The 14,236-nt window shown below is 52.4% G+C and overlaps 6 protein-coding genes across 6 annotated transcripts; 3 read left to right on the plus strand and 3 right to left on the minus strand.

Moving 5' to 3' along the window:
* Positions 1–714: 714 nt before the first annotated feature.
* Positions 715–1,788, minus strand: GLOTRDRAFT_94185 (uncharacterized protein; the record flags this gene model as incomplete). The annotated part of the gene is made up of 1 exon (XM_007868833.1): positions 715–1,788. The coding sequence occupies one exon, from the start codon at positions 1,786–1,788 to the stop codon at positions 715–717; it is 1,074 nt and encodes a 357-aa protein (XP_007867024.1).
* Positions 1,789–2,598: 810 nt separating this feature from the next.
* On the plus strand, positions 2,599–4,185 carry GLOTRDRAFT_106396 (uncharacterized protein; the record flags this gene model as incomplete). The annotated part of the gene is made up of 4 exons (XM_007868834.1): positions 2,599–2,661; positions 2,715–3,201; positions 3,256–4,043; positions 4,102–4,185. 4 exons carry the CDS (start codon positions 2,599–2,601, stop codon positions 4,183–4,185), a joined length of 1,422 nt encoding a protein of 473 aa, XP_007867025.1.
* A 481-nt stretch (positions 4,186–4,666) lies between these two features.
* Positions 4,667–6,018, plus strand: GLOTRDRAFT_77508 (uncharacterized protein; the record flags this gene model as incomplete). The annotated part of the gene is made up of 6 exons (XM_007868835.1): positions 4,667–5,048; positions 5,106–5,318; positions 5,372–5,483; positions 5,533–5,613; positions 5,672–5,833; positions 5,900–6,018. The coding sequence occupies exons 1-6, from the start codon at positions 4,740–4,742 to the stop codon at positions 6,016–6,018; spliced, it is 996 nt and encodes a 331-aa protein (XP_007867026.1). The 5' UTR covers positions 4,667–4,739.
* A 600-nt stretch (positions 6,019–6,618) lies between these two features.
* Positions 6,619–6,838, minus strand: GLOTRDRAFT_130130 (uncharacterized protein; the record flags this gene model as incomplete). The annotated part of the gene is made up of 2 exons (XM_007868836.1): positions 6,619–6,678; positions 6,731–6,838. 2 exons carry the CDS (start codon positions 6,836–6,838, stop codon positions 6,619–6,621), a joined length of 168 nt encoding a protein of 55 aa, XP_007867027.1.
* A 639-nt stretch (positions 6,839–7,477) lies between these two features.
* Positions 7,478–8,907, plus strand: GLOTRDRAFT_130131 (uncharacterized protein; the record flags this gene model as incomplete). Its single annotated transcript, XM_007868837.1, has 14 exons — positions 7,478–7,515; positions 7,574–7,586; positions 7,651–7,713; positions 7,765–7,798; positions 7,852–7,871; positions 7,929–7,971; positions 8,031–8,059; positions 8,109–8,119; positions 8,172–8,249; positions 8,298–8,401; positions 8,459–8,488; positions 8,541–8,568; positions 8,620–8,772; positions 8,826–8,907. 14 exons carry the CDS (start codon positions 7,478–7,480, stop codon positions 8,905–8,907), a joined length of 726 nt encoding a protein of 241 aa, XP_007867028.1.
* Positions 8,908–9,099: 192 nt separating this feature from the next.
* On the minus strand, positions 9,100–13,586 carry GLOTRDRAFT_139276 (uncharacterized protein; the record flags this gene model as incomplete). The annotated part of the gene is made up of 12 exons (XM_007868838.1): positions 9,100–9,715; positions 9,777–10,085; positions 10,142–10,230; positions 10,286–10,598; positions 10,652–10,985; positions 11,038–11,141; positions 11,194–11,421; positions 11,482–11,637; positions 11,700–12,084; positions 12,154–12,495; positions 12,552–13,037; positions 13,096–13,586. The coding sequence occupies 12 exons, from the start codon at positions 13,584–13,586 to the stop codon at positions 9,461–9,463; spliced, it is 3,492 nt and encodes a 1,163-aa protein (XP_007867029.1). The 3' UTR covers positions 9,100–9,460.
* Positions 13,587–14,236: the final 650 nt, after the last annotated feature.

Below are 14,236 nucleotides of genomic sequence, written 5' to 3' on the forward strand. Positions count from 1 at the left end.
GGGAAATTGCTGATAGTTAAATAAATAGTAGTAAAAAAGTACCCAATGGACAATCTGGGTTGAACACGCACAAGAGCTTACTTGATAGAGCACTTCTCATGTTTGAAGCTAGACGTGAAAGTGAGTCTACGAGCCAGCACAGTGTCCACGGTAGTCGACTGAAGAAAAGTGATTTGGCGCGAGACGCGGTGTGACAGTGATGTGACTAGGGCGAATGCCCGGGAGTTCTGTCATTTTATTAGTTCTGACATTTAATCATAGGCTTACCTTTGGGTATGACTATGTTATATACACTCATTAGTGCCTGCTTAGACCTCAGAAGAGTGAGGTGATTGTGTATGGGCAACAGGAGCAGCATTGGTCACTTTTGCGCCACCAATTGCTTACATAAGCATACGCATTTCGACGCGGCGTTGCCCACCCCCACAACTCCATTGACCCTCCTCGAATTTCGAGTTCAGAGCCAGACCGAGGAACGTGTTCTACTCACAGGTAAGGCCATGCTACTCGAAGGCCCGAAGCGCACCACAGAGAAAGACTGATTATTATGGGAAAATCTAACACGCTCTAGCGCAACTAATGATAACAGCCACAGGTAATATTCTATGCGATCTCTATGACGGAACACTTTCTAATCGTGAACGTATACCGAGATACCGACGCGCCTCATGCGCCCTCAGCCAGGTTAACCATTAACGAGTCCAAAGCCCACTCCTACTCATAGAGCAGCCGCTCTCTTCCGAATGAGCAAAGTCCCTGCCTCTGCTCCCATTCCGTTTTCCAATCAGCGTAGCCCATGGGCGAACCGAAACCAAGAATACGGATGTCAGGAACATCGCATTCTGGGCCGGATAGTAGCGTCTCCTTTCTTAGCCCTTTAAGGTAATCGAGCTGAGCGGCGGCTAGCGGCTGTTTCTTCAGATCACCGCCTGCCCGAATGACTACACGAGTCTGGGAAGGCTGAGACAGACGCAATCGCGGGAGTCGCGGGTATGGGTCTTGCGAGTCCAGTGAGGGGGCAGGGTGGCGATAAGTCATGCCTGCGGTTTGAAATCCCAACACATGGGCTAAGCTAGCACCCGCCCGCACCCTGGATGCATCGCTCAAGTCGGAGAGGCGGATGGCCCTCACGGACGATCCAGAGGCGAGGGAAGACAGGACCCCCAGGAGTGGATATTGTGGGCTCAGCTCTGCATTGAACTGGTATATGCCGCTGAGCATGTCGGCTGCAAAGGCGAGGTGGAGCCTCTCTAATCGTGGCATGTCGAGGGGATAGTCGTCAATATGAGGGAAGGATCCGGAGTATAACGGCACTATCGGTCTCTTGGAGGAGACTCTCATAGTTAGATCTGTCAGGGCAGGGAAGCTGACACCATAAAACGTGTCCCAAAACAGGCGGTGGTAGCCTGGGTCGAATGAAATGAGAGAGAATGTTTCGAGAGACGGCGAAATAACCCGAAGAATCTTTGGGAGGAGATCGAAGAAACCCAGAGCGTCAATTGCTAAGCTGAGGGCAGTCGAGCCACCGTATTGCGTGGTCTTCTCTACCCTGCAATCTGACAGGAACAAGTGCTTGATGGCGGGATGTTTGCGACTGGGCACGAGGACCGTGCTAATGAAAGCGTCGATCTGCTGGTAGCCAGACAGAGCTACTGACTGGAACCTGAACGGTTCAGAGACGCGAGCCATTCCCCTGGAGACAAGCGAGAGCGAACATCCTGTGGCACCTCCGTCAGTGCACGCCAGGGACACAATCGACCAGATGATTTCGACGGGGCAGCGTTCCATGAAGATCGCCCTGCGACCTATGGCCAGTTATATATGGCGCCGGCGACGAATTCGAGGATGATTACGTGCCGTTTGACTTTTACGTGCCCCCGCTCGCAATCGCGGTGGGTCTGAATTACATCCATTACATAGTCCAATGATGACCCTTTAGAGCGCGCGGAGCCGTCGGGTACGGGCTTTTTGTCGACGATAAGTAGGACGAGCAATAGACGGGGTAAGAAGTCGTGATTCCAGACCAGATCAGCGCCCGCGGGCCGGGAGCTGCCGTCGAAGGAACTGGAATGAGGTGCATCTCGTCGGCGCAGATATATGGCATATCTGGAGCACGCTGTGTGAAGACCTTGAGTAAAAACTTACGCATTATTCGGATGACTAGCGCTGAATATCTCCGCTCGGGGGGTGTACGCCTCCAATCGAAAGTACCGCGGAGTGCGAAGCCACAGATTATGTACAGGCTTGGTTCGCCGAGCGACATGAGGCCACAGCTGAGGCCTGAGGCCTGAGGGCTTGCTGCCACCCGCTCGAGTACATCGGGATGGATGTCGCCGCAGCCCCTTCTATACGCGGCGCAGGCTCGAAGACGTTGCATGACCACGAATTGATAATTGGTCCACAATTGTCAAGTCGTGCCCACTGACATGGGGAGGAGATTGTAAAGCAGACTCCGTACCAGCTTCCGCTTATGTAAGGCACTAATACTTCCCCTTTCCACATGGGCGAAAGCTCGGCTGGCTCCGAGCCTAGGAGACGCCGTGAATACCCGACCCCTACACTTTCGAGCTTGTCAAAACTGCACAGGCTGTAGACTCAATGGTTTCTCGAGTGTTGGCAGGGTCGCTGGGGCGTGCTTTGCGGACGAGCGGACGTAGTGTGGTATGCTTCTCTCTCTTATTATAGAGGAATCTTCCCGCTAACCAGAGATGCAGAGGCCGACACGGTTGTTTGCGACTGCGACGAGCAACAGCCCTTTCACTGAGGTGTCTACCCTGTCCAATGGCTTAACGGTCGCCACGGAATCGCATCCTCATGCTCAGACTGCGACGGTGGGTGTGTGGATAGACGCGGGCTCGAGAGCGGAGACGGACGCGACCAATGGCACGGCGCACTTCCTGGAACACATGGCTTTCAAGGGTACCAACAGACGGAGTCAGCATGCGCTCGAGCTTGAGGTTGAAAACCTCGGTGCTCATCTGAATGCGTACACGTCCCGGGAGCAGACGGTATACTATGCGAAGTCTTTCCGCAAGGACGTCCCGCAAGCTGTTGACATCATCAGCGACATCCTGCAAAATTCTAAGCTGGAGAACTCAGCTATCGAGAGGGAGCGGGATGTTATTCTGCGGGAGCAGCAGGAGGTTGATAAGCAGATGGAGGAGGTCGTCTTTGACCATCTCCATTCTGTTGCCTTCGCGGGTACGTCTCCTGAGCAGCTTATTGGTACGTAGGTTATGGTTCAAACCGTTATAGGCCAACCTCTGGGTCGTACGATCCTTGGACCCAAGCAGAACATCCTTTCGATCAAGCGTGACGACCTTGCCAACTATATCAAGACCAACTACACCGCGGACAGGATGGTCTTGGTGGGAACTGGCGGTGTTGACCACCAGGAGCTGGTCAAGCTCGCCGAGAAGCAGTTCTCCACCCTCCCTGTCTCCCCCAACCCCATCCCTCTCGGCCGCCTTGCTCACCCCAAGACGAAGTTCGTCGGCGCCGAGGTCCGTGTCCGCGATGATGACCTGCCCACAGCGCACATCGCCATTGCAGTGGAAGGCGTAGGCTGGAGCTCGCCAGACTACTTCCCCATGCTCGTCATGCAGTCTATCTTCGGCAACTGGGACCGCTCGCTCGGCGCCTCCCCTCTCCTCTCTTCCCGTCTCTCCAACATTATCTCGACGAACAACCTCGCCAACAGCTACATGTCTTTCTCCACTTCCTACTCCGACACCGGCCTCTGGGGTATCTACCTAGTCTCTGAGAACCTCATGAACTTGGATGACTTGACACACTTCACGCTCCGCGAATGGACGAGGATGTCCGTTGGCCCGACCAGCGTCGAGGTCGAGCGGGCGAAGAGCCAGTTGAAGGCCAGTTTGCTCCTCAGCTTGGACGGCACCACCGCCATTGCAGAGGACGTCGGCAGGCAACTCGTGACCAGCGGGCGGAGGATGACACCAAAGCAGATCGAGCAGGCTGTCGATGCTGTTACGGTAGCTGACATTCAGCGGGTAGCGCAAAAGTACTTGTGGGATCAGGATGTAAGTGTCTGCTTTCATGTCTATTTTGCCTGTTTATGTCGCTGATGTCAATTGTCAGATTGCTATTGCTGCTGTCGGACCTCTCGAGGGCTTATTAGACTACAACCGTATACGCGCAGATATGTCGTCACTGGTGTATTAAGGAGTGAGTGTCTTCAGTATGTCTGCTTATCCCGTCACTCAAATCGACGTAGGTCGGTGACGTGTGGACAGTCTAGTCGTATTATCGGATATTTGCTTTTTGTTCATAGAGTATGCATTACAAAAGCGTCTAATATGTCCGTCTGATGTCAGTGACTCGGCTGTCGACTCTATAATCCTTGTTCATCCCCGTAGGCGGGGTAGTGCAACTTCTGTCCTTGTTTCAAAATCTGGCAGGCATAAGTGCCTATGTTATCTTGGGATGCATGCGATATATATGGCTTCCTCCTGAATCTGAAGTTCAGGCGTTCCGAGCCTGCTTCTTCGAGTATGCACGTCGTTCTTGAAGGCAATAGTTAGTGAAGGTTCCGAATGGCAACGAACGCTGCAGACGAGACAAGGAAACGGGGGCAATACCATGCGTGCCGCCATGTCTGTCTTTGTCCGTTCCACTATGCACAACCTAATTGCGGTACAACCGTCAACGATTCCGGGAACAATAACACAGCGAGCAAGACATATTTGATGCTGCACTCGACCTAAACTATCGCAACAATGGCTTCAGAACCAGAGCTGCTGGAGTACTTTCTTGCCCCGCCAATTTCTCTCGAGATTGCTCATACGCTGACCCTGCTGTTCGCGGCGGCATACGTCGGGTCTTTGTATCTCTCGAAGTATACCCGGCTTTCCTTCTCAGACAAGTCCATACGCGTTGGAAGCGGCGGTTCGAAGGAGAGGGGAGCCAACGAGAGGTGGAGGGACGACCCGGACGTTATCCGAGCTAGGCTGGCGATTGTCAGTCTGGTTACCGTGTTTTGCTGCTTCGTGGTATATGCAGTCATACGCGCGGTATCTTGGTATAAGGTGTGTGCCTCGGACGCTCAGAGAATGCGATGTCGAGGCCAAACGATTTCGTGCCAGGTTGGCGTGTTTTACTCGACGATAGTCCGCCTGGGCTTCCACCTTTCCTCTGTGGAATCGGTGTACCCTTTCCTGCTCGCGCCTCTGCTCTACCTGGGACCGATCTATGCATCGTATCTCGGGGAACATCTACCGTTTCAATTCTACTTTTCGTGGAGAAGGGATGTCGTGGATACGTTCATCTCATGGCAAGGCGTTCGGAACTATGTTCTTGTACGTGTTATGCAAATTGAATACCGCATTGCTAAGCCAATCTACATGTACAGGGGCCTATAACAGAAGAAATTGTGTTTCGAGCTTGTGTGCTGTCGCTATACCACTTGGGCGGTGCGTCTAGGACCTGGATGATCTTCGGCTCGCCGATCTCTTTCGGCTTTGGTACGATATAATTTCTTGGGATCTTTGTCCAGATCTGATAGTGACACAGCTCACCTGCATCATGCCTGGGAGATATACAATCGCTATGGGCGGACACGCACTGCCCTGAAGAATGCAGCCTTGACAACCTGTTTGTATTGTTCCCCCCGTGCGTGCCGCTGATTGACGCCTTCACCCATCTCATCCAGTATTTCAACTGTCATACACAACACTCTTCGGCGCGTTCTGCGCTTATCTATTCTTGATAACAGGGTCCATCTACCCGCCCATATTCGCGCACATCTTCTGCAACGTCATGGGCCTCCCGCAGATTGGCCTGGAGATCAGGCGGTTCCCTGCCCACAAGCAGTGTGCGTCATCCGTCCTCTTGTTCGCTTCTACCAGCATGGGACGCTAACAATCCGCGCTGTGCTCAGCCATCATGGTGGCATACTGCATAGGTATCATAGGCTTTGCCTTTGCATTGCGCCCGTCGGCCTTCGCGCGTTTGAGTAGCATGTATTGGCGGTCTGGGAGTATGGTCGGATGGTTCTGATCATATATCGCCACTGGCCGGCTTGCACGCCTCGACTTCGTAAGCACTTCGCGATACAAGTGGCTTCTGCGCTCCTTATGATCATTGTAGATACTAACGTTAGCGCTGTTAAAGCGCTGTTATACTCATCATGGCGCTGTATGACTTCCGGCCCCATCTCTCCCTTAACCCAGTCACTAGTATAGAAGCACCGCGTCTGGCTGATCCCCGCGGTTGACAGGGTTCACTCATACATCGACTGCGTCATCTCCCGGTTACATTTTCATAGATTTGAGTGCGTTCAATTCAGTCTGTATATAATTTATGCTCTATTTGTGGATGTCCTTATCATTGGCGCCCGGGTTGGTCCAACGGCTCGTTGCGAGACAACTTAACACAAACCATCTCATAGCTGTGTAGATGCCAGCATGGTTGCGAATTATGGCAAGGTGGGTGTGGCTGGGATTGTAAGCTTGACCCGCGCGGCTCAATTTCAGTCGATTGCTCCGCGTTGCTTTGTAGCCTCTCATATCATCAGTCCAACAAGGCTAATGGCCTATCCCATGTCGTTGCCCCGCCCCTCCAGATCTGTCACCGTATCGGCCTACATTCTGCAGAGCGTTAAAACACGGTGGCTTGCGCAGCCCCTCTGTTCCCCGCGCTTCCACCCCACAATTTGAACTAATTCCCCGCGGTGTCAGAACGGCTCGTCCTGCATCTGATGCGTGCGTACCTTCTCCTCTCTCGATCGCGGTTGCTGGCCTTCCCGGACGACGGCGACGGGAGCACCGGGGAGCGACTCGGGCGGGAGTCCGAAGGTATTGCACATGTTATTGAGCATACATGTATATTGGACGGTCTGATGACGGCTCTAAGTATACCCTGGCAGCGCCGCTGGTCTCTATCAACCTCGAGTCGGTGACACTAATGCTTACCCCGCATCAGCGACTTGAGTGAGCTGGAGCTTACCTCGGGGCGCGGGGGCGGGGTAATAGCCTCCGTTTCATGACCCCACAGCTCTTATCTGTTTTGTAGCGTTTGTTGTGGTAGGTTGGCGGTAGGCTCCTCATTTCCAGTAACTGCCAAGCAGCGTGCCGCCCTTTAGTCCGGCGCTAAGAAAGCTAATTGTCACGAGGCTTGCCTTGACAGTGTTATCAAGATCAGGAACAGGTTTTCTACATCTGACATCGCGAGATTTGAAGTCTATACACAACGCACTAACAGATCGCAGCCTGGATCCTCAAATGGGGGTCTTATGACCCCCGGACCTGCCCAAAAAGCAATAACTGTGTGTACTACAATTCACTAGATATTGCACACAGCTGTACCGGTGGCGTCTCGCCCTCCTTGAGCCTCCCGTTACCGCCATATATATGTAGCTGTGTAGGATCCAACAGGTGCGTATTAAATGGTCACCGCCTATTGGTAGTAGTTGCTCAATCGCGCGCTCTGACGGGGCGCAGACGTATGCCGCCTCACCATGCTTTCCAAAGAAGAGTATGATGATCACCTTTGGACGTGAGTGTCGAAATTTATCGTATTGTAGCGTTAGCTGAAGCCTCACAATCCTTGCCAGGGAGACAACCATAGTAAGTGTGACCGAACACATGCGCTTAGGCTGCTGTCCTTGACCACAGAATGCCAATGCAATAGCGGATGGGGTTTGCCGCTTTTGCAATCCTCATATGGGACCACATCATCACTTTCGGCGATGAGGTGAGTGGCATGTAGCATGATCGACCTCATCGTTGACTCTTGTTACCGTAGGTTGAGCTGATATGGAAGGGGAAGAAGAGCATTTGTAAGTTCCCATTTTGATGCTCTCATATTCACCGTGCTAATACCTTTTGGCAGTCACGTATCTCTTTTTCCTCGTAGGTACTCGTTATAATCCTGGCGAGGTGATAGCTAAGAAGATGCTATCTCACTAGAACCGATACTTGACCCCGCTGGGCTTCATCATCAATTTATACGGTACATCTATCTCTTAAGTAACTTGATTGCATACCTGACTGACTGGGTTTACATTCCAGCCTACTTATCGCCCGTTTGGACGCCAGAAGTATGCTCACATCATGTCTCCACCCGTGCTTCGCGCGCTAACTCATCAGTTTCTCCAGACGTCAGTGTTTGCGATTTGGACCGCGAGTTCGTATCTCATATCAGGATTGCAGGTGTCAGCATTTCGTCCGCTATGAGGGTAGCATGACTGTCATTGGCATTGAAGTAACGGCAATCATGATGATGCTACGGTACGTGTTTTGCTTCTCCGACCTCGATTGGTCTGACGAAACCTCTAGGGTGAAGGCGATATACAATGGTCAGATATACGTCATGACCGGGGTGATCGCGGTTTTCATCGCGACAACCGCCGTGAATGCGTGGCTTCTGACGATGGGTCAAGGTAGGGTCTGAATCGTCGCATAGTCGTGGTTACCAGCTCATTGACGGCTATGTGTAGCCGTATATCACGAGGCTAGCGACATCCATGGTGAGTAGTGACATTGAACACGCGACATCAACATGTGATGACCTTGCCCCAGCTTGCACTATGATATTCGATCCAAACCTGTGCGTATTCCACGCCCATGGCGAGCTGGGAGACCTGACGAGTCGATGCAGGGGATGGGTAGCTTCGGCCTCGGCTTGGCTGCCGCTGCTGTATGACACGATTGTGCTTGGTCTTACGTTCTTCCGGACGTATTATCCCGTACGACACAACATTGGTAGTCACTTATTTAAAAGGCTCCTAGCGGATGGTATCATATACTATAGGTACGTCACTCCTCGCAACGCGTGCAAGGAACAGTCGACCAACGTTCTTATAGCGTTATCTTCTCGGTGACGCTGGTCCTCACGATAATGATCATCGTCGCGGATCCCGGCCTCAAGAACATCATGGCACAGTGAGTTGAATTTCGAGCGTTGGCATTCTTCTGGTACTGACGGGAGTACGATAGGCATGAACTTCTGTAAGTAGATTTGTCAGATATTGATTCGCCGGCTAACATACTGGTGCTGTTTATTTAGTCTGACGGTGAGTCGGCTGCAGCCTATAGCAGAGCATCGACCCTAATTTCTTCGGCGTCAGGTGACAATGATGTCCCGTATAAGCATCAACCTGAAGAAAGAAGGTCGTAGCCTGGAAGACGACCAAGTCATCCCCGTTGTCCTCCAACCCTCAGCCACAACCAGAAGACGGGGGACAACAATTCTACACGACGTTGAGCTACAATTCATGCGCCCCGGACGCGAACCAGAAGCATCGACAGCGGATCCATCTGGCAGAATTAGGATTGATACGGTGACGGTCCGTAGCTATTGCTGATAGCATGTATGTTACAGTACAATACCCTCTGCTTGTAGTATTACTTTATGTTGTTGTCAATTTGTCATCAATACAGGAGTTGTACAACAGGCTGTGCGACTCTGCTCGCATAATCGATATACCTGCTGTTCCCCGCTATACCACAGGGTCGTCCGAGATACGCAATTCATCCTCCTTCGCGATCCATCCATATGTGAAGTCGAGCTTCTCCGGATCGTAGGCGTACCTCAGGATCGTGACCATCTCATCTAGCATGGGATTGCTTGAACGAGACTTTGCTTTTGAGAAACGTGACGTCCGTTGCGATATCCCAGATGTGAATACGGACGCTTGGGCAGGCAACACATCGAGGGCGACTCGGTACAGTAGAGGATAGCCCCGCTCTCGCACCTTTGTGTAATGTCAATGTTTGACTCCGTGCCCCATATATCCTCTAACAGAACTTGCGTACCTTCCAATATCGAAAGATATCAAAATTGTCGTATTCGTCGCCACTTTCTAAGACTCCGGCCTCGATATATCTCTGTAGCTCGGCTTCCACAGACTTCAGCTCATCATTATGGTCCGTCGCCTCCTCCCCGGCCTCAGTTGAGGAAGTTGCTCTCCCTGGCTTGTGAGGTTGTCGCCGGGAGTTCCGTCCCAACAATCGATTCAGCGCGGAGAGACTTTTAGGTGTCTCCTTTGCGGAGCCAGACTGCGTCGCGGAGGAAGAATCATCATTCTGTGATTGGGCCTTGGACTTCTGATGGTGCTCCAACATCTTCGAATATGGTTGAGATGGCACACCACACTTCAGAGAAAGGTTGAATCGCGCACCTTTTGTAGTATCAATGCTTTGGCTTTGTCGCGTTCTTCAGCAGTCCAGTTATCATCCATCCATTTGAGTTTGGCCGTGGGATTCAGGACTAGTCAGAGACATGAGCATCCAATCCGCGGCACAAATTCTTAAATCCCACATACTTATGGATAGACCATATGCCTCGCTCTTTCGGGACTCCGTCAAGGCCTCTTCAAGCTTTAGCGTGGTGACAGACATGGCAGACTGGATCTCAGGCAGGGTTTCCTGGAAGTCCTTGAGGACGTTCAACAGTTGCTCATACAGCGGGATTGCCACGATGGCAAGCGGAAGCTTCTCCTCCCCGACCATCTCATGGACTGCGTAGGCACACCGCAGGAATTCCTTGATATCGCTGAGAACGTCCGTTTCCGCATCATCCAGAAGAAAATGAGCAATCTCGGTTTGTTCTTCGTCCTTGAGCAGCTTACTGAGGAGCTGAGGAAGACACATCAAAAACAGGACTGTTCCGGGATGCCGCGTTTACTCACAGGTCGTAAGGCCAATGCGCGTTCAATCATTAGATATTTGGAAGACCATCTGCCATCTTCCTGCAGTAGCCCTCTGGGCAGACTTCCGTCGGCTTCCTCATTGCGAAGCTCTTCTAGTACCGCTAACCGATCAGAGTCTTCTGCTATAACAGATACGAGATCCCGAGCACGGGAGATAGGATTTCGACCTAACGCTTCGCGGTAGCGTTTGTTCTCCTGCAGCGCTAGGCTGAGTTCAGAAGACTGATCAATGGTCGTACCAAGAGGACGTTGAGTCGACATCAGCACATCCAAACCTGATTGCATCGCATCGTCCACAATCGGTAAACAGTCCCTAAACCGTGTGGTCAATAGCAAATAATAGTAAGACGTAGAACGTAGCATACCTTAAGTTGTCCGCAGCAGGGAACCCATTGTTGGTGAGCAAGGCGTTCAGTTCGCCACCTATCCCGCTCTCAAATAGGGTATGCCCGAATGTAATCACGCCAATCTGCACGGCCACGTCAGGTATTGGCATCTTGCAGAGCAGGCGGTGATCGAACCTTTTCACAAATACCGAACGTTTGCAAAGCGTCAAAGACTTGGGCGGAAATGACAACCTCGTCAGGATTGCTGCGAGTTTCTCCGGGTATTGCACGATATGCGATCATCCGGGATCGCAACGCTAGAGTCCGCTCGTCCTCATTGACACAGTAGTGCGCGGTGATGGCCAACCGAGGTGGCACATCTTCCGTGAGTTCGACGGCTACAGATACTCGACCCAGTGCGCTCTGCTGGGAGCGTCAATTCTAGTTGACGCGTGAAAATCAGACAGGCATTGTGAAGTTTACCTTGATGTCTTCAATGAGCTTCTTCTGCTCGACTTGATACCTTGCTTCAATGAGCTGCGATAGTTTTTCTTGATCCGGCAAATCAATATCAGCAAGGCTACGCCCCACGAAGAGGAGAAGCCCTCGAAACGCCGGCTCTTCCACCAAGTCCAGAGACTGCACGTAAGTATCGTAAGGACACCATTCGTATTAATGACCTGCGGCCCTGGTTTGCTCACCTGCCCGGATGCCACAACATATCGTACTAGTTTGTCCAGGAAGCCTTCAGTAGAAAACGCTCTATCCGGTCGTTGTAACGGCTTCTGCACCCTCACGGGTACCTTCCCTTTATCGACCGCAGGCGTCGTAGAAGGAACGGCGTAAAAGTAGCTCGGGGCAGGGGCGGGGGCAGGCGCTGTGAGCGCAGGGTCAATGACAGGTGGACTCTTGTTCTCATTCATACGCTCTTCCGCATCCACGTCGTCCAGTACCTCCCCATCTACAGGACCTTTCAGGCCGATCTGCTTGCAGACGGAGGTATAGATGTCGCCGTGCTCGTTTATCAGATGCTTCCGGATAGTGGAGCTCATCCCATTGATGCATTTCCAAGTGCGCCACTGGCCTCTAGCAATGAGTAAGAAGGCAAGAGAGCATGAGTGATGTTGCGTAATGACAAGAAAACGCAAGACAGACCTGAGAGTGCACAACTTACATCCGAGATACGGAGTCGTCGGCTTCTTCTCGAGTATGGGCTCATTCACGGGTTCCCTCCAATTCTGCGGCTGCTCTCGGTTCTCAAGCCCGCGCATAAAGTACCATACATCCGTCGCGACGGTGTTCGTCGCCCACCGCGGCCGATCCGAGTGTGGGTGAGCAAGGGCAGGAGAGTAGTCGGCGGTCTTTTGCAGCGGGTGCAACTGCTTCAGGTTCTCATTCTTGACGACCCGTTCGTAAATATCCTGGTGCTCTTTGCGGAGGTGCACACGAATTGTGGAGGTCATGCCGTCGATGCATTTCCAGACACGCCATTGAGGTCTGGTACAGTCTGGTCACCGCTCTGCAAAGAAGCGACAAGACCTATCCGAACTCACGTGCACAGCTTACAGCCAACGAAGAGGGCTTCGGGCTTCCTCGACAGGATCGGCTCGTCAGCGGGCGGGACCCAGTCCGCGGGCTTCTCTCGGGTATTCAGTGGGCGCAGAAACCGCCAGACGTCCGATGCTGTACCTTTCCTTGGGGGCTCCCCAAAGAGGGATTGGGACTGCTGACCATGAGCGGGAGACCCGGCAGGCGCGGTCCCGTCGATGTCAGTGTGCATCGGTGGCATCACCGACGGATGATAACCGAAGCCAGGCGGTGGAGGTTGCGCCGGTGTGTAGGCGTACTGCGCAGGCCCAGGTGGGGGTTGCGGGGCTGCTGGGGTGGACGAGGCAGAGGTAGAATGATGGGGGGCGTCGCCGGCGTATTTGAGATTTTCCTCTCGGCAAATGCGTTCGTATTCTTCCCTGTGCGCGTTACGCAGATGATTGCGGATCGTCGAGGTCATACCTACAATACACTTCCAGGTCTTCCAGCCTCTGGTTGCCATTATTATTCAATATTTCGAGGAGACCGTCACGGACAAATTCGACATACGAGCATAATTTACATCCGACAAACGGCGCCTCGGGTTTGGTATACAAGTTAGGTCCGTCAGGGGGCAGCACGGCAGGTCGCTCGCGCGTCTGCAGCGGTCGGACAAACCGCCACACATCTGTGGCTACTTGCTTGGATAGATTACTTGTCGGCCGGTTGGCAGAGGGCTCCAAAGGCAGCACCTCCCGCCCCGACCCTGGGACGTTATACTCTTCATTGTCAGTGGTATCGCCTTCCTCATCTTCGCCTTCACGGCTGGTCCTTGCGCGTTTCGATTGCTCTGATTCACTCTGGTCTTCCCCTGGCCGTTTCGAACCGTTGATAAACCCCCCAGGCGGCCAGGGCTGGCCTGGCATGGACGACGGCGACGACACTCCGCCCGCATGTTGAACTGCCTGGTAGTAATTATAATATGGATAATACGGATATGTCCCCGACGCATGCGCACTATTTTGAGGAGTGGCCCCGCTCGAGTGCGGCGGATTCGACATTGCAAGGTGCCCGAGAACTTCAAGTAAACGGTGTAGCGCAGTGAAGCAGTGGGGAGGCGCAATTCCGGGTCGCGCGGCGAGTTGTTTGCATCTGTTTGGACTCTGCAAGAAAGTGGTCGCAAATCCCCCGCCTTCATAGAGCCTGCCGCATGTTGAAATCACGCATATTAAATGTACCGGCAGGGATGTCATGATACAGAAGATGCAACGTTGGTTCTGAATTTCCGAATTTCCCAACATCAAGTTCATTAGATAGAGGTAATGAGACCGCAAGTACATTTAACAAAAATGTACAACCAACATTGCATCCGCTCGTTGATATAGATTAACTTTTATGAATCAAGTGACGCGTGAATATGAACGTAGCACGCCGTAGGTTTTCTGGCAGTAAAGAGCAATTAACGACGCGTCCGAACGCGTCGCGGACGTGACAAGCTGTGACACCATCGCAAAAAGTGTCACACCAAATATCCTGGTCACTGTCCGGGCTCTCCTCCAGCAGCAGAAGCAGGTCCCTTCCCCTGTGTTAGAACTGCAAACTCAACATAGTGCATGAGATATATATTCAACCTTTTACAGCTGTGATCCAGTACTTGCTTTGTCCATTAATTACACAGACTTGTGCTTCCTGGAAATCAAGCTCATCTGCA

The sequence above is a fragment of the Gloeophyllum trabeum genome, assembly GCF_000344685.1.
Source record: "Gloeophyllum trabeum ATCC 11539 unplaced genomic scaffold GLOTRscaffold_00008, whole genome shotgun sequence".
In the NCBI taxonomy this organism is placed as follows: Eukaryota; Fungi; Basidiomycota; class Agaricomycetes; order Gloeophyllales; family Gloeophyllaceae; genus Gloeophyllum; species Gloeophyllum trabeum.